This window comes from Gymnodraco acuticeps, unplaced genomic scaffold, assembly GCF_902827175.1.
Source record: "Gymnodraco acuticeps unplaced genomic scaffold, fGymAcu1.1, whole genome shotgun sequence".
NCBI classification, from domain to species: Eukaryota; Metazoa; Chordata; class Actinopteri; order Perciformes; family Bathydraconidae; genus Gymnodraco; species Gymnodraco acuticeps.
Genome location: NW_022990082.1, coordinates 1,106,658 through 1,134,652, shown reverse-complemented (window position 1 = coordinate 1,134,652; position 27,995 = coordinate 1,106,658). Strand labels below are relative to the sequence as shown.

The 27,995-nt window shown below is 40.3% G+C and overlaps 1 protein-coding gene across 1 annotated transcript in view; it reads right to left on the bottom strand.

The window, feature by feature from the left end:
• polrmt (polymerase (RNA) mitochondrial (DNA directed)) overlaps window positions 1-27,995 on the bottom strand; it is a 46,707-nt gene that overhangs the window by 13,303 nt on the left and 5,409 nt on the right. The window contains exons 5-15 of the mRNA XM_034216226.1: window positions 23,177-23,363; window positions 19,077-19,226; window positions 17,226-17,393; window positions 16,681-16,851; window positions 15,757-15,996; window positions 13,514-14,299; window positions 12,864-12,986; window positions 10,946-11,068; window positions 9,571-9,750; window positions 8,416-8,502; window positions 6,061-6,174 (exon numbers count right to left, since the gene is read on the bottom strand). Coding sequence (XP_034072117.1) covers window positions 6,061-6,174; window positions 8,416-8,502; window positions 9,571-9,750; window positions 10,946-11,068; window positions 12,864-12,986; window positions 13,514-14,299; window positions 15,757-15,996; window positions 16,681-16,851; window positions 17,226-17,393; window positions 19,077-19,226; window positions 23,177-23,363 — 2,329 coding nt within the window. The remainder of the gene's footprint in view (window positions 1-6,060; window positions 6,175-8,415; window positions 8,503-9,570; window positions 9,751-10,945; window positions 11,069-12,863; window positions 12,987-13,513; window positions 14,300-15,756; window positions 15,997-16,680; window positions 16,852-17,225; window positions 17,394-19,076; window positions 19,227-23,176; window positions 23,364-27,995) is intronic.

The window sequence follows — 27,995 nt, the reverse complement described above, 5'->3', positions numbered from 1 at the left end:
ACGAATAAATAGAACATGTGTAAGTTTGAGTCTTCCTAATTAATAACAGGCTCCCACGTGGATACACATGCATTCAATTCGTTTTATGTAGGTCAAATATATTGAAATGCATCATAAACAAGCAACACAAAGAAATACATTCATTCACATTAGGCAAAATGGGGTCTTTTTCATCTTTGTGTTTTCGTAGGGTAGTTTTTGGTTTGCTTTATACTACCATTAAATGGCTGTAAACTAAATGTGTTGCTGGATGAGGTCTTAGAATTCAACTTCTTTTATGTCAATAACACAAACAACTCCTTCAGATATGAGCTCAGGAGACCTCAAAAGGACCACAGCCGTTCTGACACCCTGTAGGAGTCTTTAATAAGTGTGTGTTTGGTGCTAATGTCCTGCTGTTTTATTTGATCTTGCTTGCTTCTGAACACTGAAATCACATGCCCTTTGAAGTGCACATCCCTCTACAATTTGAACCGTTCCCCAATCTGCTTTGTACTCTTTCTAAGTCTATAATGTCCTCCTGCAAAGGCTGAAAACCAGAACTTTTCAAGTGTGATGATCTCCTGAGTGCTGTAAAGGTTTTAGGAGGACTGCAATATCTTGTGGACCCTAATTGGGAGGTGTTCCCACATGGTTAAAGGAAATAAATAAAAAACTCCCAAGAGAAGAATTACATTGTGCTGTGTCATGATTTTGGTGAAGTCACTTCAGTTAGCATTGACTATACATGCTGTGTTGGGTATTGGGACATTCAAACTGTTTCACCTTTATCCTTGATCAAATTAGAGCCACAATTAGTAGACTTCTATTGGTTACTTACAGCACCACTCATTAACAGGGCTCCAACCATTTCGGATGTGGTACACAGACATACTAGTGTGCACTCTAGATGAGCTAATGAGTGATAAATGTAAAAGTTAGCTGTGAATTAAATTATGTCTCCAGTGATTCAACCTCTGGGGACCATGAATATCAGGAAAAAGAGTGTGATTGCAAGTTTTACATGTAATATCTGTTGAGATATTTCAGTCTGGTGGACCTGACAACTGACTGACATTTCCATACTTCAAGTCCCACACCGCTAGCTGTACTGTATGAAAACTAGTAATAGAGTATGGTAAGAAATGTAACCATATTCATTTCATTTTCTACATCATCTACTTCTCCAAGTAGTAAACACGGTGGAGGAGGGGCTTTGTTCAAATTAGGCTGAATTTTTTTTTCCGGTAATTAATATTTCTATGACATCTTAAAGTAAAAATAAAATATTAAAATGACTACCAGATATTCATCATGGGTGGTTGTGGCTCAGGGAGGACACGCGTCTACCAATAAGAAGGTTGTTGGTTGAATTCCCAGCCAACAATAGACCTGTGGAATCATCCTTGGGCAAGACACTTAACCAAATCAAATTGCTCCCGTAGGAATGTCTACGGTATTGAAAAGCGATATTTTACACAAGTCTCTATGTAAAAAAGTGTCAAATAAATGACCTGTAAATTAATACAATGATCGGTCTCATATATAGTTGATTCTGTGCCGGTCATTCCACACAGGCAGTAACCAACTATTCCCACAGCCACACACAAACTCGGTAACTCCAGTCACAATTTTAAGGTTGCTGTATGATGAATGACAGAATCTTAAAATTATAAAAAAACTATTTTAAAATATAAGCCTAGTTTATCAAAACCCCATCAGTCTGTGCCATGGCTGCTATCTCATCGATCATTGCTCTAGGAGGTCTTGTGGGGGGGAGCTGTCCATCATCCCCCCCTTTTTTCTATCCTCTGTGTGTTAAGGAAGAAGAAAAGGCCAAGCTGTGACGCAAAAAGGTGTAAAAGTGAAAGAGATGTGAGTAATGACTGCCTCACTGTAGATGAGGTCACTACCTTACCCTGGTTCATTATAATGCATACGTGCATGATTTGTGTAACAGACCTGACTCAAACCCTGGGGCTGTGATAAATGAGACCTTGGTTAATCCTGCTGTGTGTCTGTGGGGAATAGGCTCCTCTAAATCACGAGAGTCAAAGCGCAGATGGTCATGGTTTCAACAGTCATCACTAACCACATAAAGGTCATGCTGCCAAGAGGGGAATCCCCATGCATCACACAGTGGTTCAAAACACACGTCTCATCCATTCAGGTGGAGTAATTCTTCATTACACCTCACTTCCCTGCTGTTCCGGGTCACCTGGTCCTCTCCCTCGCCTTCATCCCCGGAAGACAGCTGCAGACTCATTGTCACACACACCACTGAGTCTCGCCACACCTCCACTGACCTTTTCCAGACATCCTTTCTACCAAACTTTTTGTATCTCTCTCTTCCACTCGGGGGTGTCCTTGAAACTCAGACTGCATTCATTATTTCACCGGAAAATGCCACGAGATTCTGCGAGATCAACGAAACACTGTGTGACCCCTCGGAACCACTCGCTTCTCATCCATGACAAGAGAAGACATGGAGGGCATCCCGCGACATTTAGGGAAACGTATCCCCAGAATTAGAAAAGAGGACACACTCCGATTATACAGTCCTAGAGAATGTTTCCAAATCTGCAGTCATTTTGCTTCCATACAAAGGAAAGGCAGACTAGACAGGCACTACATACGACACAAAATGACCACAAACTATCAGAAAACCCCCACAAAAAGCTTCTAAATGTGTCTTTTGATGTTGGTGCATTGCTCCTATGTAGAATGGGGCCTGTCTGTGCACAGGAGGCTCATGGTCTCATAGTCTGTACATGATGTTTAACACTTTTCATTAATTCCAGAGGCTCATACTACATTATACTAATCTATTGATTGATGATGACAGTGGACTTTTTAGTATCGCTTTTTGAACTGTATACAAAATAACTAAATCCTCTCTTTCCACACAGAGGACACCCAGCTTTTAGTCACACTATACACTCACAAATACAGCCAATCCAGTTGAGAGCTCCCTCGTGTCTCCATCCCCTGAAAGTGAGATTTCATTGTAACCTTGCATGAGAGTGGAAAATGAAAACTAAAGGAGGAATCTGAGCCAGAGTGACCTCTGATCCGATTAGTATCTCTCAATCCCGTTAAGCAGCCTCCCTGATGTATGTGTTTGTGCTCCATTCAGCTACTCCATCAACTCTAATTTCTTCACCTCCCATCAGCCATGGAAACTACTCGATTACACTGCTCTGCATTTGTACTCTCCTCTGTATGCACACTGAAAAGAAGCAACAAACATACTGCACACACACTCCTTTGTGAATGGATGCTATTGTAGCTTGTTCTCTTCACGGCATCACACTTCATCTTCCTGTTCTATCTAGAGTCTAATTATTAACGACCCCCAAAAAACACTGCAGCCTCGGATTTAAGAGGCAGAGAGGAGACGGGGGGGATTGAATTACATCCAGCCATGACTGGAAAGGTGACCTTTCTGCAAGTTTCATTTCTGGTGCTCAATGATGCAACTGGATTAAAGAATGCAGGGGATGACAAAAGTGATCTCTGAAATAAGACCTTGTTGGTCCATGAAGTCGTCGCTTCATTCAGTTATTCATCTTTAGGCCTTGGGAAAAACTCACAGGCTAATCAGCTTCCTTTTCCCTGCTGGACATTAAAAGAAACAGATCCAATCAGAGTTCTACTTCATGGACAGAGAGAGATGCAGCCTCAGGGCACCCACCATCTGTCACCCTTGCTCTCTTGCACTTTCTGATGAGGTGTCAATCCCCCTCTAAGCCACCTTCTGCTTCATGTCATGCTAAAAGAGCAAGTGGCATGTGGAGCCAGCCTATGAGCTAGCTGTCTGCATGAGCTTTGTTTACGCTGTGTCTGTTTCCTCCTTTCACTTAGTTAATGGACTTTAGGATAAGGAGGTCAAATAGGATTTTATATAATGAGACTTATGTAGGATTTCTCTTTGCACACACACAAGCACCGGTGTTTAAATGGGAGAAATACTTTATGTTAAGGGCGTTTATGTCTTTAATAGGGTGTGCTTGCCTTTTTCTTTAATTGATATGTCTAGTCATTTTCTTTATGCCTGTAGTCTGCACTGTTTCTTTGCTGCAGTGAAGCTGTACCTTTGCCCACTGCAGGACAAATGAAGGATTCTGATAATATAAACGTATTTTTGTTGTTTTATGCACAAGTCTATTGACGGGACTGTTCCAGATTGAAATAGACTACTTTTCAACCAAACAACAATCAACATGGCTTGATGATATAATTCTTTATATAGCCTTCCTATCAATTGTTTTGAGGCTCCATAATAAACACAGATAATGGAATTCCTCCCATCTCTATGGGACGTGAACATTTTTCCGAACACGCTAACCGGCACGAAAGCGTTGACAGGCATTCACACACACAAAAGCATGTTATCTGTACTCAGACGTGTTATCTTTAAGACATGCTGCTGTCAGGACTTCCACAGTGACGGAGAACTTTAGTGATGTGTTTGAGCTCCTTCAAAGTTGGGCCACTCACAGCAATCACATCACACCATCAGTGGTGAAAGCCCAGCATCCAGGACAATACTCATGATAAGGTGCATGTCTTGCTTATAATATGAAAGATGAAAAGAGACTGCGGAAGGGCAATAAAGAGAGTGGACTATTCTTCTGGACTAAAAGAGCAAACACCAACAACACTTTGTGAATCATTTTGGTTTTAGCCAAAAATAGTTTGAGTCCAACACAAAGGGATGGGTTGAGGACACACTAAAATCAAAGCCAAACTGCAGTGAGTCTCGCAGGCTCACTTTTTGCTTTGAGGTATTAGTCTGGGAAATAAATCCACGGAGCCCTGGCAGGCTGCCATTCTGTCAAAGAGCTACAACCAAATGAGATATCCTAAACAATGTACAGAGTCCAGTGGATCCAGTACTGTTAACGTGTGTGCTGTGAAGAGCACTTGTCAATTATCTATCTGTTGGAAAAGGCTGATCAAAATGCACACTTGCAGTTCCCTTAATTTGAGCAAATGCATGTTGGGCCTTGCCAGACCATAATAAGTGAAGCCTTAGTGGGCAGGCTGTGTGAGCATGATAGATTGCTCTCATAACAGCTTGTTATAAGATGACAGCTATAAAAAGAACCACTAATCTTAGTTTTAATATGTACAGTATGAGTGTAAATACTCATTTGAATCATATATGTGTGTAAGCCTGTCTATTTAAAGTCAACCAACGCATCACAGCTAACTGGCCATTTATTATCAGCTTCATCAGAAATTCCATCAAAGCCCAATGAAATCTAGTAAGTGGAAATTAAACTCTGGAATCATGATAATAGCGAAAGTGATGATCCATAGCATCTCACTGCCTCATGGAAATATGAGAAGAAAAAGAGAAGGAGCGGTACATTTGGACACACATTACAATATCAGCAATAAGATGGTGGCCAGTAAGCCAACAGAGGGATGAATGAGTACTGTATGCTAAGGTGAGTGAAACACATGGATACAACGTGTGCTATAAAAGGTCAGTTTTGCGAGTGGTGTGAAAGGTGAGAGCAAAAGTAAGGAAGAGCAAAGCACAAGGTGTCACAAGATAACGATAAAAGAGAATACATAAAGTATCAAATACAGAGAAATAAAGACTGGCCTGTAATTGGCAAAACTGTCTAACTTACGGTGTATGAAACGATGGTGAACGGCGCCGTCTGAGGGTTTAAAGTGGTCGAACTGATCAGGAAAAGTCCACTTGTTTCTAGATTGGACTCCCAATCAAACATGACCTGACATGTCCCGGCATGAGACTCTGTAACACCTCTGCTGCACTAGTTGCTTTATTCTATATTTATTTAGTTTCCATTTGTTTTATACTTTCTGTATTATTATTAGTCTTGCATGACGTACCATTGTTAATATTTCCTAGTGGAATATTATATTTATTTTCTATGTAATGTGCACGTTTGGACTTGAAGCCCTGCTACACTTGGCATCTGTTCTAATTCCAATGGTACAAACGTAGCTAGATATAGCAGCGTGTGATTCATAAAAAGTACGACAACTTCTCTGAGAAAAACTAGTAAAGAGCATCTTCATAATCCGTCGTAAGAGACCTACCACTAGGCGGCGTGCGCGGTGGTAGGGCTGAATGACGGGTAATCCCAGGGGAGTCACCCACTGCACCGAGTGGCCAGCCTTGGAGATGAGCCTGGCGCTCTGGGTCAGCCATTCCTGCAACACACAGATGCAAAAGCAGAGGTACATTGAGGGCACACACTGGATTGTGAAACATACTCAGAAAATCAAAGCCCGCCAGCAATCAAGAGTGTGAGCCTGTCTATTTCCTGTGTAAGTGTGTTTATGTGCACAACAGAGCAATCGGGTTCAAATCAGTGAGTCTGGACCGTTTGTAGGTGGATGTAATTAATCGGGCTTTAGAAATAAAGAACATCATGGTGCATTTGGAACAGCATTGAGAAAATACACTGCATAAAAGATGCATAATGTCTGCTGTTCTACTTCTTGAAACAAGTGTTGCAAACTTGCAGAGGAACAAGTGAGAAGTTGTTGGTAAGCTTGATAAATATCCGTACGTTTTGCACAAGTGTCTGGAAAAGTTTATCTCCAGGAATAGAAGCCCTATTAATGCCCCAAAAGTGCCTCCTCACACATGCAGGCACATGGAGAGCTGTAGGAAAGATATATTTGTCCTAACAACTCGAGATAGCAGTCTGGCCCAAAGCCGCACCATTCATCATCACCTCTCTCCTTTTATTCTCAGGTACATCGAAAAGAAGATAGTGTGGAAGCAAAGAGATGGGAGAGCGAGATTAGATAGTGAGGAAGCCGGAGAGATTGACTGATCAGTCAGTAATAGATTGATAAGCAGCAGAGGGAGGGAGGGAGTGGACAGACGCAGTTGGAAGGGGAATAAATGGAAAATAAACAGGGGAGGAGGGGTCAGGGATGACAGAGCTGCTTCTCTCTCACTCATACTCAACTCACTGCTGAAAACCCAGAGGATGTGACCTGTTTGAAAGCAACAGGTGCACACACTCACTCAGACACTTACACACACACACACACAACAGCATTATGTCGGCACCAAGGCATGATGGGAAGCGTATTTTTCATCTCAGATTGGGCCATCCCCACTCATTTCCCAGAGGACACAAACATGGTCGTGGGTGGTGTTTCTATTTGCTTGCCAGACTCCTCTCTGCCTGTGGAGATAATATAGTATCCCCCGCCAGGTGCACGCCCTAAATCTATAAAAAGAGTCTCTGTGATGAATGGCTGCAGTAGTCACGGTAGTGGTAAAGTAAACTAGACATTATTAGAAAATGAAATATCTTATATAGGAGTAGCAGGTCAGTAGACAAAAGCTTTTCTATTTAAGTCTTTCCGAAGAAGATACGTAGGGGGAAATGTAATTTTGTTTAAATTACAGGGAACATAGGAATTGTCTTTTGTTATTATCCTACAAAAATATTCAGTCAGATAATCTGGGTTTATACTGCACATAGCAATTGTTTGCAGACACATTTATTTGTTGTTAACCTAATTTTATTTTATTATTTTAAACTTTATTCTTCATCTTGAACCTTTTATTTATCAACAAACCAATTTTCACATTTTTAGCTGATCTGATTAAAGTCTCTAGGTTACACAGACAACATAATTGGATTAATTACATGTAAGTGTCTTAGTCGACCATTGTCTTTATTTTACCCATAATAATACATTACAAATAATCAGGCATCATGACATAAACTTTCATTATATTACCTAATGGTTATTACTTTAAAGGTCCCCTATTATACTGTTTTTCATCAATATATTATAGGTTTCAGATACATTAAAAACCATGTCTCTGAAGTGTTTGCCTCAAAATACCAACCAGTATGCATTGCAGCATCTCATAATCCCCTCTGTTTCAGCCCTGTTTCCAAAGTGCTGATTCTCTGTCTGTTACTTTAGATGAAAATAAGGAGCCCCTCCCCACGCCCCTCGGAGAGATATTTGGTTAAAAAGAACACAATGGTGCTCTAGGAGGAGATTCAGGTGATAAGGTGGGGGGGGGGGGGGTTACTTTGGTTGGTGATTGGCTAATGGTTACACAAGCCAAAAAATCGTTATGACATCATAAAGTGGCCAAAATCTGATCAGCTCATTTTCAGACAGGTTTTTATATAAATGGATCAGGACAAAAAGAGAGAGAATCTTTTTTCCTGAAACGTTCAGAATCTCTTCACACAGAGGGGACACATGTTTATGTATAAAAGACATGGAAAAGTGGATTTTGCATGATAGGTCCCCTTTAAGGTGTTGAGACTTATTGCATGAGGGATATAGATTCTAGTAAAAATAAGAACAACTGTACTTTGAGACAATATTTCTACTGAATGTCAGCTCTGTTTTGCAACTAGTAAGAAACAAATGTGTTTTTTTAAATAGGTGCGATAAACTCACCTGGATCTCTCTGGTCCCTGTGAACATCTCCTGCAAGCCGTTGAACACCAATCGCACCAGGTAACGAGATGCCTCCCATAAATGCTCCTGGAAAACAATACATGATTATGCTTTTGTATTTTTGCACACATCACCTTCTCGCTTCACTGCTTTCCTCATCAATACAAATGATTGTTTTCCCCATTTAGTTATTATTAGGTATTAAATGTAGAATGCAAATATGTGGTAAAAGTTGCAGCACTGAATGAGCCTGGGACATTTCAGATATCATTACAGCGATACGATCTCTTCCTGGCTTACAGCTTCCTCCCCCCCCCCCACATCCAACCCCCTGTAAACACTCACAATTACACTTCCCTCCAATTCTGTGTTTAAACAATTAGGAATATTATACAGGAGTCATTTAGCACAATCCTCTGGCTGTGAGATGGCAGATACACTGACAGCAGGATCATGCTGGTTTTATCTATACAGACAACCAGAATAACTCCAACTATTGTAAGGCAATATATGTAGCTATTTGACAAATAATAAGCATTACAGAGCTGTAGGAAGATTACATGCCTCCCTTTCCCTGCCATATAATCATTTGTTCCAGTCAAAGAACCGGTTATGTCCAATGAAATCAAAGTGCAGTGGTTCTGAACTAAAAATAGATTTATAATGACTGTGCACAGGATATCGAATATAGCTGTTGTTGCATTACACTGCTGGCCTCCCTGATACAACCATGCAATATCTCATTCCACTGCAATAACCCATAAATAAACTTGCCTAATAGGAATAATAAAAGCTAATGTTCTTGCTCCACCAACAGCACACTTGGAGACAGGGTGCTAGGAGTCTTAATGTCCAGGTCAAAGCTACTGAAATCATTTGCAGTCACTGTCAGCTGTGTGATAAATGCCTTCTTGGACATACAGGAGACAATGGAGAAATGACATTCAAGGAGGTTAGATCAGTTGCATTTAATTGAGATTCAGTATGGGCTGAGTGTATGCATCTCTGAATGTGTAACCGAAGAGGAGACGTAGAAGGATATAGAGTAGATCTTTCACTAAAAAAAAGGCCACTCTGTCATCCCGCGCTGATACAACACTAAAAATAAAACAGTATGCAGTGCGAGGGAAGCCCACATCTACCACATAACTGTACCTTGGGGAACTCATCAATCTCCTTCAGTCTTTTCTCTATCTGCAGGCGGCCCCCGTAGCGTGTGACCCCGTACACCACGGTCATCACGGTCTGCTTCACCACCTTCCTGCTGATGACGCCCTCCAGGAGCTTGGCGATTTTCACCCCGTTCTTTGCATCCCGCACTCTAAACTCCTCCACCTGAAACACATGGACATGTCGGAGATAGTAACAGATGTGTTAGTGGAGAATATTTAAATGCACAACCCCAAATACATATAGATCAGGGTAGAAGTAGTGATGTGCAATACAGCCAAACTCTTCTATCCAGATATTTCAGAATATCTTGATATTGATTTATATCATGATTTGTCAATAAGTCAATAATTAAATAGTATTTATCTAACAACCAGATCACAACAGAGCCGGCCAGCTAACCAATCAGAGCAGACTGGGCTCTGGTTTCAGACAGAGGGTGAAAAGAGGTGCTGCAGCACAGGCAGTGTGAGATAAATAAAGAGCTTTTTGAACATTAAAGCATGTAAGCTTGTCACAGTAGAGGAGCAACATGTAAACATATATTTCTCATACTGAGTATTATGAATTTAAAAAGGAACTTTAGTGATAATTTAACCGTTTCAAGTTGATTTGAAGCGAGAAATATATTTCTATATAGCATCTTTTGTTGATTGCATTGACTAGGTATTGAAAAGTGTGCTGTCAAATGAAAGAAAATGTTTGGCAAGTTTCCTAATAAATAATGACATTGTTTCAGCTGTAGATTACTTTTTGAACAGCCTATCTTTACGAGTTAAACACATTTACTTATCCAGGTGGTTGGTTAGTTCACAAGAAAGATCTACACAGTATCTTAGGTACAAATAAAGCTGTTTGATAATGTCTGCCTGCATTGTCCTGCTCTCTCTTACAGTCAGTCGTCCAGCTCACTGACAACCCAACAATGCACTTTGCAATTACAGTCACTGCCCTTTGATACAGCCGCAGACAGACTTTTTTCCCCAGCACACTCTGATTTTCCCTGTACTGAAATGTCACATAACAATTAGCTTCAATTATTCCAGCCTGAAAAGTATGCAGGTTCACAGCAGGCTGGGTTCTTTGATAGCATTGTCTGCGCACTTGCCCCCTTTGAGCTTTTGGATATGAGCGTCTACTCTCACTGCACTTTGATGCAAGGCCTGAACAAATGAAACACCTTTTTTTAGATGCTAGAACTGAAGTGAGAAACTTGAAATGTATTCTCAATGTTTAAACTGTCACTAACTCATGGGAAACAGTAAGAGATTAACAGTTTAGCGGTACCACAATTTGGTTACATTGTGCAACACCAAAGCCATCCAGTTCAAAAAGGTAACAAAAACCAAACCAAGCTGACCTGCTGTGCGACTCCACTGTACACATCCTGAGGCAGCTCACAGGGCATGAGGTTGACTGATGTGGCACCAATAACATCTCTGCCCAGAGCAGCGTAGTGCTGGAGACCATTACAGGAACCGTCCTGCAGGAGAAAAGGAGAGGGATTAAAGCGAGGATGTGGAGCAGGAGAGAACACAGACAGAAAAGGAATAATCAGCACACAATCAGAGAACGGGTACACAAAGGAATATGGATGTTAAAGAACAGTAAACATACTAAAAAGAGGAAACAGAAATGGGGACAAAAAGGGCAATATGAAATACATGAGCATCAGCTAAATGGATGAGAAAAAAGATTTTGTTAAGGCTTTTAGTTCATACCATATTCACTCTGACAAAGCCACAAAGTGAAGTTTGCACTTTACGCCAGACCATCAAACCGTCAATGAGCATTTTAAATGATCTGCACCATTCAAAGAAACATCTGGACCGGATTTGGCATCAGACTTGCGGTTAACAATTAACTGATGATATATTTGTTTATCATTTACACTAAATTAAAAGTCACTGGTGGTCAGTGTTACAAAATTAAAAAGACACAACATGAATATTGCAAAAAAAGTTAGCCACAATCCTGGCAGCTGCAGAAGTTATCTTATTTATGTTACGTCTGTCCTAATGTGACATTAACCTGAATGTCTCTCTACTTTGCCTAAAGTTCTGTAACTTCCATTAAAAGTCTCTCACACAAGTCTCCTTTGGCTTCTTAGATCCTTTCCTTTATTTATTAACTCATTATCTCAGTTCACATTAGTTAACATCAATGGGACAGACTCAGCTAAAAGGCTCATTTTTTCTACAGACCAAGAGCAGATTGATGATAAAAGCTGAGTGGAAACCATTAGATACAGATACAAGGAGGGGGTGCTAAATAAGTCTGGCCATATTGATTACACTGCATTTCATGTTAATATAGTTTATATTATGCTTTTTACTTTGTATAAGTTTAAACTCTGGAATCAGAAAGAATATTGGCACTTTCTTTACTTGCATTTGTATTGGTTTGCTTTAAAAGGACTGGGTTCTGGTTTCCGACAGAGGGTGAAAAGAGGACTTTTTTGAACATTAAAGCGTGTAAACATGTCGCAGTAGAGACACTAAATACATATATCATTCCATCATTAAAGCTAAATCTGGCACTGTTACGCTTCATACATTTTAATGTTCATTACTGTGCATTGTCCCTGCCAAATAAACGATTCAATAAATATATGAACCTAGCATAGTTGGGACCCTTTCATTGAGTTTGACATGTTAATGTTTGGTATGTCATTCAGAGGAATTATATCAAATGTGTACATTCCTAAAATAACATAAAGAGGTTTGTTTTTAAGTGCCAAATAAAAAGGAACATTATAACACGATGTTGACTAAGGTCTTAGGGGCAGACAGTGTGTCAAATAAAAGCTTGAGATAATGCTTAAACCTGTATATCACTGGACACCTGACATACGTAAGTGGGCTTGAAATAATAGTAAACATAAACCCAACACTGGCACTTTGTGAGGAGTTGTCTGTTGCTTTTGTTTGTATCTGAGTACAGGATATCTGAGGCTGTGGTCTGTGCGGTGAGATTAGGGCTACAGGTTTCTAACAGATAAATGGCCCCAGATGGCAGGCAATGTTTTGCCTTGTTAACTTCGATGTGCCCTCTAAAACAGCACTATAAAAGCATGACTGAATGATTTTGAGGATAATCGCTTCTAATCATCTTATTTTATTTTTAAATCTTTGTTTCACCCAAGAGATGAATTTAATTTCTATTCAGCAGTTGAATGACTTATTAAATAACACATCAGTAGGAGATGGGACATGAGATTCAAACCGCTACACGACTCTGTAAACAGATACATAATTAGTTCAGGTGTTTTATGGTACCTGGTGAACAGGAAAATTAGAGATGAACCGCGTTGGGTCGGGAGATCTCACAGCGTTGGCTATCTCCATGCAGCAGCCCAGAGCCTGCCAGGGCTCATCTGCATTCATCCACCACTTCTTACCCTGACAAAGACAAACACAAGCACATTATCCTGCATACATAAACACCACCGGGAAAAGCATGTTACTTTTTGTTTTGACAGATATTCATATCCCCTTTAGAATGTGTCACCTCTACAGCTGACCCCAGTAAGAGAAAGGGATATGCTATAATCTGCATTTTGAAAACTGATCAGTGCAGTACTCATTCTTTATGACTATTGCTGTATAAAAAAAGGTACGTTTCAAACAATTATCTGGTCTTCAGCATTCATTTCTTTAACAATAATAATATCCCACTGTATTCTGTATATTGAAATATACACATGTTTTGTTCTAAAACGGAGCAAATGGCAGTAAACCAGATTCGCCCCCAGGATATATAAAGTATTCTAATTCCAATTCTGGCTGCATATATTAAAAAAATGGCAGCCTTTATTTAATTTGGCTTATTTTAATAGAATAAGACGTTTTAACTATAATCTATGTAGAACTATTAATGCCAGTCTGAACTATGGATAAACAGGACAGAGAAATAAAGAGAAACTGACAGTGAGAGGGTTGTCGGCAGAGTCCAGGATGTCCTCCATGAGGCTGTTGGCGTACTCCAGCCGTCCCTTCAGTGAGCTCTTCTTCTTCAGTCCTGTCAGATTGACTAAGTGGATCTTTATCCAGTTAAGTCCCTTTGGTCCCAGGGGCTTCCCATCTGCAAACACGAGGACAGCCCGTGTGACATCACTTCCTAGGTGATTAAAGTGCGGGGGACAGGGGTAGGTTCGTCCACGGAAGTCCATGTTGTGAGGGAACCAGAAGATCTCATCCCGCATGAAGTTGGCGATGGAGAGTTTATAAAGAGCGTCCATTCGCAGGCTGTGCATCTCACTGCCCTTCTTCCTGGCACTACTCACCTCCCTCTTCATCTGGGCCTTCTCAGAAGACGTATTACTGGGATCTTGGGGGCTGAAATGGGGGATTTTGGGGGCTTCTGAAAAAGGAGGAGGGATGTCTAGCTTATCATTACCACGATCATTAAAGATGGAGATAATAATATCCAACAAAGACTTATTGATCCTCCATGCACAGTTGCCCAGCTGGTTGAGAGTGTCCAGGACTGCATGGAGGTTCTGGCATTGCTCCAGCAACTCCTCGTGCTGCGTGGCTCCTTCCCCTGTGCGCATCAGCTGGCTAGGTGTCAGCAGGTAGGCTCCGGACTTGACTGAATTCCAGGGCACAGGAGGGCACAGCATTGGCATCACATAGGAGTCAAAGGTTAACTTGGTCTCCATGGCTTCCAGCTGCATCTGAGACAGGATGGGGTGAGGTTTGATGAAGCCAACCTGCAGGGTGAAACATCAGAGCACACCCAATTAGAAGCCAAACATAGCAGAAGAAAACATGAATGTGAATTCTCATAAATGAATACCAGTAGATGAGATAAATAATCTGTTTCAGAGCAGTTACAATCAAAACCCAAAAACTATGCTAAATACTACTTCGATTGATATTAGTCCTCTGTTTATCACTAGTTAATATCAGATCACTGACATCCACAGAATACTATGATATCTGCTCGCACATTTTTCATTACAGACTAAAAACCCTTCTCTCTTGACCGCAACAAACAAAAACATCACTCTTCTGTAGATAGCACTTTGTATTATTTAAAGCGGTAGGAGCAATTGGATATAGTTGGCCTATTGATAGCTTTGTACCTGCAGGATTCTTCCTTTTAAAAAAAGATTATTTCTTAATGGTTGAAAGCACTCATTAATAAAAGCGCAGGCAGCATGTCGGACTGGAAATATATACCATCATTACAAAGGCTATACTAACCAGATAGAAAAATACACCTCAGCATTGCATTGCATGAGTCAGTCTGCCACGCTGGGATATAAAATCATTAGGATGCTCCCCTGATGGGCTAACCTCTGAGGAAAGAGGAACAATAGGAGAAAAGAAAGTAGAAGGAGAACTAAATGTATATATATATAGTTTCATATAAAATAAACTTAAGAGTAAAAGTCTGCAACAGTGTCAGAGTGCATCAAATCCAAAAAGTCCACAAATCTCCCTCTCTCTCTCTTCCTGCTCTCTCCCCTGACACGGTCGGCTCACCCCCCTGCAGGGTCCCGTGGCAGTAAATCAGCGAGCCAATTAAGGGGACACTAAAAAAGGGATTAGCCACGAACCTATTCACCTTACTCGACTTCTCCCCCCCCGCAAATTCCCACGAGGGGAGAAATGGTTTTATTATTCACACTCTTCGGAGCCTCACATTGAATAGGTGGGTGTTCAAGGCAAAAGGCTTCAGAGGGAAAGTTGCCTTCTTTTCCACAGTGAAGGTTAAGAGTTTCAGGGATTTCCTTTGTTTCTGCTCCACTGTAGATCTGTTTCCATATTACAATATTAACTGTACAACTACTTACACTAGGTCTGGTTGATCTTCTTATCTGACTGAATTAGTGTAATTTTCAAAAAGTCACCAATAATATTATCATTTGATTTGACTGACTGTGGGTTCTCATAATGACAGATCATTGAGTTTATTTTGAATCCTTTTGAAAATGTTCTTCAACTTTAGGTTGCTGGAGATCCTTTTAAATATAATCCTTGACCTTTTTTCCATATAAATCTCAGATGAAAGGATCTTCTTTGGTCTGGGAACCAAACGCTCAGGAATCCTGTTACGAGGTTTCCTATTTTGCAAAACCGTTTCAGTATGATTGCTACCAACTCCAGGCTAGCAACTTCTTTTGATATCCCTGTGAGTACTTTGAGAAGACTTCCACTGTACCTGTCGTGTGCTGCGAAAGGTGTACATATGGTAGATGAGGGGTATGAGCTTCTTGTCGAAATCGGGATTCAGGATGTCGCTATTAATTTTGATGTTGCTGACCATCAAATCCACCATGTACATGCCCAGCTCCAGGGTTACTATGAACGGCAAATCGCTCTCTCCTCCCTGCAGCGAGGGGCCTGAATTCTGGTCCGTCACTATCTTACACCACTCCTCTCTGGGAAGGGTGTCACACTCCTAGAAGGAGAAGAACAGGAGTGTTTTTATTTAGTAAGGATTACGTTTTCACTCATCACAATAAGCTACAGTGTTTTTTAAGGCATGTTGACACCAAAGATCAAAGAATGTGTGAAAAAAGCACTGTTTTTGTGATCTAATGAAAAGCTAGCTTTCATATTTCAAGATATCATGAATCCTGTTAAAGTCTAGAGGTATTAAAAGTTCTGCCAAAACAAGAAACCACAGATAGGGAGCCTTCAGGAAAAAGATGATACAAGAGAATAGAGACATTAGTTGGTCCTCAGACAAGGAAGTAATGATTTGTGTCATAACAGCAAAGAAAAATATAATAATAGGGATATTTTTAACTACAAAGGCTGCATGTAAACAAACAACTAACTTCTAGTATAACTAGGTACAGGAGTATAATGAGCTGTTGCTCATTACAGTCCTGATGACACAGCGGTTTCACCCCCAGCGGACAAAGACCATAAAAACAGAGTCAGTGAACGGGCTGACACAAAACTTTGAAACAGAGCACCAACTTAAATATGCGTGACAACTTTATCTACATTTCTTGTTAAATGTACTGCAACTTAAAATGTCACATTAGCATAGTATCTGATGTAACAGAGTAAAACCAGTACTTGGTATTGTTCTAAGACAAGAAATGAGAAGACGTTGGGAATGGTGATACTCTACCTTTCCATCTTTTGCCACCAGGTCCGTGTAGGTGTCGTAAATATTGTTCAATTTTTCCACCGTCTGATTGTGTTGCTTCTGCCTCACGGAGTACTTGGTGTTGACCCTGCCGCCCAGATATTTGGCTAAAATCTTCAGCGCCTCTCCACTTGGTGGCAGTTCGTCAATACTCTGAGGTGTAGGACACAGATAAAAACGTCAAAACATTTATAAACCAATCCTTCAGTCAGAGGGGAAATCAATGTAAAAAACGGTATATTCAGAATTAACAACACATCCTGTGTGTTTGTCTGTGTTGGAGGTATCTGATTAAAACAGGCTCTTTGTTGCTGCCAAAGATAAAGCATGATGATTTTGCAGCTGTTGTCACTGTCAGATACATGATTTGTGTTGTGTGGCTTTGTGGTCCTACCGCTGTATCGAAAAAAATCAGCTACAAATCTTTGTTTGTATAGTGTAGTACAGACAGACAGGCAAGTCTTCGTTAAATCCAAGACTTCCTGCATTTTATTGAGCTGTATGCTGGGCTAGAGGGGTTATATTACCTGTATCATGATGTCAACATAGTCTTTATCCTTTAGCACACAGAGGTAGGGATAAAGGTTATGCCTATAGTCCACAGTGTTGGTCTTAGCCAGGATCTTTTTACTCTCCCTCAGGGCCTGGAGGAGGCTCTTGTACCACAGGAACCGCTGATTCGCCAGCAGCTTCCTCTGAAAGGACAAATATCTGGAAGTCATCCTCATCTTATAACATAGACTGGCAGCAGGAAACAAATAAAGAATGTGACAATTGTCAAACAGAATGCATCGTTGCTTGTTTATCACACACTGGATGAACCCAATTGACATGGTTATGAATTGTGAAGCAGCAGATGGGGCCACCTCTCACTAGACATTGTGTAGCATGAGAGTGCATGGTATTTGATGGTTGAGCTTTACCTTCAGACGAAAAGGGGAAAAGCCTTATTCTCTTAAGAGGAACACATCTGTTGTAATTTATTGTCTTTTATTGTGATTGTAGTAATGTGTTTTTATTAAATGTACTGTACACTGTACAGCACTTTGGCTCGACCAAAAATCGCTTTTAAATGTGCTTTATAAATAAAACTTGATTTGATCTGGGCCACAGACTGTATCATCCAGGACTAAAACAGGTAGTTTGGCCCATTTTAGAAAAGGTATGTAGTAAAGTATATCATTTTTCAATGACAATGGAAGTAGTCAGCTGTCATCATCCCTTTCATTGAAGTTAGGCAGATATCTAAACCAACACTGCTCTTAGCTCTCACGTTGTTATTTTACCAGAAGCCAGAACACGCATGTGCTTCAGCATTATTTTCATTTTCCTGTGCACTATAATAAATGTTTTAGATGTGCTTCTTGGTTTTTAATCATTTACTTAAGACCATACACTGAATAATAGGAAATTAGATTCTGTGGATGGGTACGCACACTTTGTTCCTGTTCAAGAACATGGGGAGGTATTGCAGTTATACCGAGCACTGAGTTCATTCTTTAGTCAAAGAGTTTTATCCAGACTGAAGCAGAGACACAGTCTTGATTGTGAAGGGAGAGGTGACTGGGTTCTCTCCAGAGGCATCCATTACAATACATTATTATTCTGTCCTGCCTATCTGTAAATGCTTCCCGACCACCAGGGACTCTCAGCCCGCTCGCTTCCCACGTAGCCCATCTGCAGAGCTAGGCGAGCCAGGCAGGACTGTAAATGCCAGAGTTGGAAAAAAAGGCACACCTGCCTCTAACCTGTCAGGCCTAAATGCATATTATTTAAAAGTTTATAACAGAAAATAAGGAAAAACTGGCAGACATTGGGTACCATTTGGTGTAGAAATGCATGTCAATACATCAAAGTTGCGTAAATGGTGTTAGCATAATCTCTTTAAACAGACAAGAAAACTGCCAAGATAAACACACCATCTTCGTCTGTAATTTGAGCCAGCATGGTGGATTAAGAAGGGAATCTACACGACTTTTAAAAGAAAAGAATTACAGCACAAAACAACAAGATGTCCTTCCAGTACAAATTACGCTATGTTTCTTTTTCCAAATGGAAAAGACAAGGTTTGTAAGAAATTAGGTTTGCTTTTCTTAAAAACAATGCAGCAACAACAACACTCCTGTGATACAGGGAACCAATTATTTGAACTAGTCCGTCACAAATAATCTGACACCAATATATTGTAAATACCAATGTTGTACCTCAAGTATATTTAAGGATTTGGATTGACTATCGATTTTTAAGACTAAACCATCTACTATTTACCTCTATAGCACACTTTTACAATTATTTGAAGATTTTTGCATCCACATTTTTAGAAGACGTGTATATATTAGTGATGAAGATGAGGAGAGACAACATGTGTTTTTGTTTACCATTTTGGCAATGTGCTCAGTGATGGGCTTTTTGGCCTCCACAGAGTCGATGGTGATGGTGCAGTCCTGCTCAATGGTGAGCTGTTTTTTAAAACGCTGCTGAAGCTCCTCCTGACTGAAGTCCAGTTTAGGGTACCGGTGGTCCGACCGCTAAAACACATGCACACAAACACAACTGTGAGAAAGACAGACAGAAACAGAGAAATAACCGATTCCTACAGTGCCATTGAAAGATTTGTGTTCACCTTGTGGTTAACCTCGAGAGACAGAAGGTTGAAAGACCCTGACCTTCTTTGTATTTACCTCTAACCTGCCCACCAATTGATTGCTGGTCTTTTCAGGGCAGTTATCAGAGGCCAAGTCTTAAAAGCATTTTAGTCCTCTGCAAAGAAAGCGTTAGTGTCAAAAATCTTTGGCTCGGTAATGCGAGAGTGGAAACCCAGAGTTCATTTTTCTTCTCAGTTTGATATTATCAAGATTTGAATGAACATATATAAAAAGGCAGTTAAGGGGGTCCAAAGCTTAAATGGTAAAAACATTTTCAATGATCGAAAAGAAAATCTAGCGAAGTGGTCAATTAAGGCAATTTTGATCATAAATAGCCTGAAATGAATTGCTGAGTGTATGTGTGTATGCTTAGTAAATTAACTATCAAAATGCCTTTCGAACAAAGCACCAGATAAAATCGGATTGCATTGACAAAGGAAACAACTGAGCAACAGACTGTCACACAGTGCCACATTTCTTACTAAAAGAAATACAATATGCTTTATAAATGTCAGTTATTGTTTAAAGGAGGTAGTGACCTTGCCAAGGCAGTAAGACCATACTATATGTCGTAGAAAGATTGCAGCCATTAGTGGCTGTAGTACAGCGGTAAGAACATTTATTCACTCCTAGTAAATCAGGCCTTGGAGAGATGGAGCATGGACCGTAGCCAGAGCAGAGTTTAAGGTAGTGTGCCACATAAATTGCTCACCAGACAGCTCTTGTGCAATATTACAACTTCAGAAAAACAGATGCGCTAAAAAGCTAACACAGGAAAAATTGTGCTGGCACATAGGGTTGAAAGTGCAAACTTGAAGCTTCTGAGGTACAAAGAAAAGCAAAAAGCTCTACAGAAAGGACTATCCAGCTGTGTGACTTTATTCAAATACATAACAACATTGTAAAACTGTCCAAACCTATAATGTCCCGTGTGTATGTATATATATATATATATATATATATATATATATATACATATACACACACTGTACTGTGTCAAACCCACAATGCATCGACTGGCTGGATTAACACAATTTTACCAACCATCTGAGGAGTGTACTAAGTAACTACTGTTAGTATTGCGAGCAAAGCAAAATGCAATGTTTTGTTGAAATTGGCACATGGACCAGTTTCAACACAAACAAAAATAATTAAATGATAATACCATACATTCTCTGATGACAAGTTGAAACTAGATCAAACTGCATTTTGTACACGCATCAGCCTAATCAAAATTCCATCTCGCAACAACAAACAATATTCTAATTAGATTGTGTGTCTGCTGCTAACACGGATTCAAAATCCTCCGGAGACCATCCAGTCTGCTCCTCTGCTATCTAACAGACCAGTTATTTGGACAGCATTTCCGTCATTAAATCAACCTGCCAGTAAGTCACAGTCATAGTCAGATAACCAGCCTAACAAATACCATCGAAGGGAAGTAATGGAACACTTACATTTAGCCGGTTTCACATTTCACTAAGTGGCATGATTCATTTACACTCTTAAGATAAAAATACAGGAGCTGCTGATAGCAACCTTCACACACGCAGGCTAACAACAACATCAAGTTGACCAACAATATTAATAAATCTGTTTCTAATTCTAAATTCTAAACTTGAACGAAAAGCTGTTAATGAATCATGTGAGAATCAGAAGGGGAAGTGAGGTGGGAAAAGGGGAGGAGAGGTGAGAGGAGGAGAGGCGAGTACAGCAGAGCAGCCATTAGGATGCAGTCGGCTCACTATAAATAGGCCAGTGCCCGTCTGGCTGTGAAGGAGTGACAATCAAATATTTCGTAGTCACGCTGGAGCCTTCTGACAGCTTTCTGTGGTGCTTTGACATACACAATATCTGTATTTATGTTATACATTGACACTCTTTATCACAAAGCCCCATGCTGTTTAATAACTGTGACTAATGTATTCAAAGCTTCTGGATACAAAATGAAGTCTTTATGAAATGCACGTCATGGCATTGATGGATCTTCTAAATCTCTGATTTTAAAAGTAACAACAACTGGGGTATAACATCCTTGATTTCAACACACATCTGCTATATCAAGATCAGCATGTTGTAGTAACTATAACAACCCCTGAATTGAGTTATAGATTTAAGCATAAAGGCCAGCAGCTAACACATAAATGTACATTATATGAGTTATGATGACTTAAAGGTAGGGTAGGTAAGGATGGAGAAACCAGCTCGAGTGCGCTAGAATTTGAAAGTACGCAGCCGAAAAAAATCCGCCCCTTCCTTCAGACTTCCTTACAGAGCCCCTCCTCCAACACACACGAACGCGCACATGACCAATCAGGGCACGAGATAAGTTTGTGCACGAGATGGAAGGCTGACAGGCAGGTAGGCCATCCAGTTATTTCAGCCGGGTCGTGCTTTTTACAGTACTACGGCTTCCAAAGATGCATTTTTTTAATGTATTTATTGTTAAAGCATTTAATGTATTCATTGCTATCGGGATGGGTATCGTTAAGGTTTTAACGGTACTACTACTTTTATCGATACCGCTTATCGATCCGGTCTTTTAACGGTACTCTTATCGGTTCTTTTGGAAAAAAATAAGGTAAACTAACTAAACAAATTGTAAACAGAATTAACATTGCTTTTTATTTAAAATATATAAATAATATTTCACATCAAAAGAAACAGCACCAGGGTTGGTTCATTGTAGCTGAAACTTTAACAGACAGTCGAACCCGGTGCATTTCTCCGTCTGAATGTGGTGCACTTTTGCTAGATGTTTAGACAAATTGCTCGTGTTACCACCCTTACATGCTAAACTCTTATTGCACTTTTGGCAACGAGCATTGTCCACATCGAGACGGGTAAAGTTTAACCACACCTCGGAGCGCGTCCTCTCCGCCATCTCCTCCGTGCGTGTGTTGCTGCATGTAGCAGCTGCGTGTGTGTAAACTGCCCCGCCTCCTCACACACAGACGGGGGAGAGAGATCTCTCGTCTGGATTGGAAAGATCGAAAATACTCAAAATAGTCATAGACGCATTTTGCAGTCTTTGTGCGTATTAGAAACGGAGTTGGCGACACTAAAACTGCAATATAATGTTTGTGTAGCATAATAAATATGAGATATTTTTTAAATGTCTCCAGTACCGATAACGTCGAAGCTTAACGGTACCACGGTCTTTAATAATTCAGCCCCGGGGGCCCCATTTAATACCGGGGCTCGGTACCCATCCCTAGTTAAGAGCTTCCATGGAATATAACAAAAAGTGTTTCTGAAGTTAATTACCTACCCCACCTTTAAGTGATTCAATTGTCTGTTTGTCTTTTCAATAATGATAAATGAAAGCCAGTTTATCTGTAAATGTTAAATCTAAAGTACATTTTGGCAAACCACAAGGATTACTGCTAGGCCTATTGATATTTGTTCTTCTAATCATACATTTTGGTTTTTTTGTTATTATGATTAAGAGTTTCACAGTGTTGTTTGATCAGATTTGACCTTCAGTGGTCTGGCAAAATAACTATCGAATCATCAACTGACAGTATTCCATAATAAAAAACATTGCGAAACTTTGATTGTTGTACCGAAAACGTTCTAACTTTCCGACTTGGGTCCACTTCTGACCAGTGAGTAAAAAAAGAGGACGGAAACATAAAACTCACGTGTAAAATAATCATAACTGTTTAAACTTGGGTAGAAAAATTGTAAGTTCATGTCGGAGACTATTGCTCATAGTATGAAGATTTTTGAGGAAATAGGTTGTGAGTGCCTTAAGTTAGCTACTAACCAATCACTGTGTCACAACAACTGAGAACATGGTACATGTCAAAGACAGCCTGTGCTACATTTACCTGTGTGTAGTAGTTATGAACCAGCGATGAGGAGCACTGCTCAGTGTCTGTTTTGAGGCTGGTCTGGTAGTCGGGCTGGACGATTTGCACGGCCTTTAGCACCATGTCTCTTTCATCTTGCCGAAACACACCCTTTCTGAACACATCATCCAGAGAAAAGCCTTCCTCCTCCATCTGGGTCAGGCACCTGGACATAAAAGGGACAAACAGTTGTTTTACCAGGTTTCTATTGGCCCTTAAGCAGATTTGAGCCATGTTCGAGTAAGGTGACCTGGGGATGCTCATCAGAATAAGTGGCTTAACAACCATTCGTGCCAGCTATTATTATTTCTGGCTAATAGATGTCACTTTTTCAATTAAATTGGGATAAAAGTATACAGTCCAGTCACTTTCCAATTACTCATGAGCTCTATGAGTAAGAATGGCCAATAGCACACTCAATAATAGTAGTAAACAAATTAGACATCACCTGATTATTCTGTAAACCACAGAATATTATTGTGCTATGCGATGGATGCAAAGGATAAAACAAAGCACAAACAGTAAACTATTTGCATTTCTTTCCTGACCATAAGGCAGTGGTTCTCAAACTTTTTCTGTCAGGCCCCCCCTTTGGAGAAAAAAAAAAGTTGGGTCCCCCCCCCCCCCCAAAACAAATAGTCAGGCTCAGTGGCGGCGCCAGAGATTTATTTTGGGGGTGCTGTGGGGTAGCTTGACGTTTCATAGAGGGTGCTCAAACATTTAGGGTTTCCCATTAATATACCGGGCGCTACAGTGGAATGTTCTACTGCAACAATCCCCACGCAAACACACAGTGTGACAGTTACAATGAAGGCTCGATAATCAGCTCACGGCTGTAAGCAGGGGTAAAGTGCTATTTTTATAGGTGGTGTGTGGACCTCACATAGGGGGGTCCGGGGTCAAGCTCCCCCGGGAAGATTTTTAAATATTGAAGTTAAAAGCATCAATCTGGTGCACTTTGAGAGCAAAATGAAGAGATCTATGGACATCTCTCAACACCCATATGAAACAGAACTGTAAACAGATTTACTATTTCTTTATGGATATTTTACAAATCACTCCCCTTTTAAACTTTATTCATTTTTTAATGTCATATAGTATTTCATACCTGTTTTTAATTTATTCTCTTATTTTTTTATAACTATAATGATCATATAAACGTGTGGCTCGGAAATAATTGTTTACATTAATGGTGACCAAAACGATTGAGACCCACTGAGATAACACAGAGAGTCCTTTAGCTCACTGAGCCTCTCAGTCTGACAGGAGAGGACTCTCCTCCACTTTGTTGTTGAAAAAACTCCTTATATCCGTTAGCGTAGCTCGCTAGCACCAGAAGCTAACATCAACGATCTCCGGTACCGGTGCGCTCTCTCTCTCTCTCTCGCTCGCGCACGCACACAAAATGGCTCGTTCCACACACACACACACACAGAGCCGAGCTTTAATGAAACACAGAGACCCAGACGTAATAGTACTGTATCATATTATTTTCGAATCAATAATTTAAAAAAATATGATTTTGGCCACTTTGAGAACCACTGCCATAAGGGAACAGAGAAGTGCACCAATGTGTAGCTGCAGGACTCCTTGACTTGTTGGCTCTTCTTACCAGCAGCACAGTCTTTTTGTGTGCACGTTACAGTCCACACAATTTGTTTAATATTTTGCCAACCAGAGACTAAAAGCCATATCTCAAGCCACATCTTGCCTGTATACAAGATCAGATTAAAAAAGCTTAACCTGCAGACAACGAGAATTGTTCAGTAAAGGTAGCCAGAGAATGAGCACATCAGATCACGAAGTAGATTTTCATTTACGTGGGAGATTATGGTTATTATGATGGAACAGATTTTGGAGTCTGATCACAAGTTAAGAGGGCACAACCCTTTGACCTGCCTGTTGATGTGGGACTTGGACTAAAATAATTCTATAATTTGCCAGCTCCAGATTAATTCATCTTTTAAAAACCTCCCTCCTCTGTTGGATCATTGTATATGTCTCGCCTACCCTGATCTACAGTTACAGAATATAAATGTATCTATTTGCATTGATGGGCCTTTCTGTCAGAGTCAAAGTATGAGACTGATCTAGGGGCAGATGGGCACTGACGACATCTATGAAATGTATATTTAAATATAACCTATTAGAGATCTCCTAGAGAGGGAACAGTCTCCATGACAGGACTGCAGAATGCAAATAATACCATTGTGCAACCAGTCTCTGGAATACAGATGAGAGGTGCAATAACATGATTATTTCATAGCTCGGTTTGATACGTTGCCTCAGAAAACCTGTGAATTAATGAATCCAGCCCGGTGGATTTGTATTATTCTGTGATTAGCAGGAATCAGGGGCTGAAGTGATATATAGTTTGTGTTGGTCAATTATTTATGATTTGTGTTAGGGCTGCATGATACATTTCATTATAACTTAATGAATTATATCTATTATAATAATTTTAATCAATATGGCAAATGGCAAAATAGATTAAAATGATAACAGTGATTATTTTAAACTGATCCATACCAAAGAAGGGTTTGTCATTAAGTCTATAAAATACCATTAGTAGACTCTTTTTTTTGATAGTTTCACCAAATATTGTGACTTTGATAACATGTTGACTAATTGTGCAGTCCTAATTGTTGGTATATAAAGTTAATAATTGGGCCAATGCAATATTTGTTTAAAATGACTGAATGGCATCCAGGTTATACTGTATATGCAATTTGTACTACCTACAGTGTACACTATTTCATTTATGTGCAAGAACCTCTGTCATATGTCTACAGGGATAACACCTTGTTAGTGCCATGCACACTTTGAGGTAAAGAGCCGCTGCCAAACCATGATTGAGCAGCTTTTACACCGTGTTTGGTTGCACTGCTCCCTAGAGGTTAACAAATGAACTACGTGACCGAGCCTAGAGACTCCAGTGAGGAAAACCCATGTTTCATCCCCTCAGAGGATGAGAGCACTCTGCTTCACCTGCACACCTTCTAAAAACAATTATAAATAACAGCATGCTGATTACCATCTAGGGGAAACTTGCATCAGCAATTTCCTAAAACTGCATCTTATCAGCAAAATGAGATGGTTTCTCCACATGAATAAATACATAAAAAAGAAATGTGTGATAATAGTCAGTCATATGTCTGCTGTTTGAAGTGTATGTTATATTTCTAAAAGGAAGCTGAAGAGGTCACATTTTTTTTGTATTCTCACTTGTGCCTCGGAGTCTCTCGTGATGCAATGTGCCATTTTGGTCTGAGTAAATGAGAGAGCCTCGCACACAGAGAGGATTAGTCTGGGTGCTGGCACCGTGGTCCGGAGGAACAAAGAGAGCAGAGGGGTTGAAAGATAGAGCATAATCAGCCTAGTGACTGCTCTACTTCACCCCAGGGAGCAAAGAACTCTGGAGGACACAGCACTTACAGACGGGAACAACTTTAAGAGATAAGTGTGTGAGAGACAGAGGAGAGGGGAACAGATGGGTGCACTGAGGGTAAGGATGCTGCAGGGGGGACTTCACGGGCGAGAGTGATATTAGGAGAGTACAGCATATGAAATGGGGAGACAACACAGTAAAGTAAAGAAGAGGCAGGATACAAACACAGTGAGTGACAAAGAAAATGATGATAGTGAGGATTGTAAGAGAAAGCAACTGCTGCAGAACAATGTCATACAAGCATCAGCTTACACTGATCGATAGACTAACCTGATACCTACCCACAATCCTACTGCCCTGCCACCACCACCTGTCTTGCTATTGGACCACGCTGCATAGGGTGATGTCTCCAGGGTCCAGGGGGTGTGTGTGCGTCACGGTGTGTGTGTGTTTGTGTAATATTGCAACAGCACTTGACCCAACTGAGAAGGGTGAAGCTCTCAAACAGCTAATCAAGCCAGCACTGAAATGCGGGAGAGATAATATTCCATCACTTCTCAGGTTATTTAGCATAGTGGGATTAGAAGCTACATAGCTGTGGCCCAGATTACAAAGTGCCTTCCTCACACAACATATGAAGGTCAGACCTTGAGAAGGCTGAAGGCTGTGTGGGCTAAATGTGCACTCCCTTTACAAAATAGATGGTCATAAATTAAAAAGATCTAAACTTATATTGCATTCACGCAGAATATCTAATAAAACATCTACCACGAGGAAGTTGTCTTCAACATCACCATAAAAATCAATAACTAATAATGGTAAACAGTCGTTCCAACTTAATTTACCCTACAGGTCCTGATATTTTTCACCACTGTCAGCGATTTAAAAAGTAAATATAAGAACCAGTAATGGATCTTTGGAGGCATTGCAGAGATTGATACGTGAAAGTTAAAGCTTTTGAAGTACGATAGCCCTGTCTCCATTTTATGATGTATTTTTAAAATGCAGACTGGGAAGGAGGAGACTGAAATAGGACATGCCATTTCCAAAAGGGTCCATTGTTCAACAGTGTCTATATATCAACATGCATGAGGGGAAATGAAATAAATACAGTTTGTGCCCTGGAATTGTCCTGCTATAATAATAACTCCTGACTCAGGTTAAGCCCTGCCTGGGCTGCAGGCCAGCTGATTGTATTGGCTGCCATCAAACAAGCACACACACTGTGACTGAGTGTTGAGGCTTTGAGCTGTGCCCATAGGGTTATACTGTATGTGTTACATTTCCAGCAATAAATCCAAAGTGTGACACACAGTCAGTGACATCAAAACTTGATTAATATTACTTAACTGTGATTTGTCAGGATGACCTAGTTACCGCCGAGACACAACTGGACTACTGGCTGTCAAG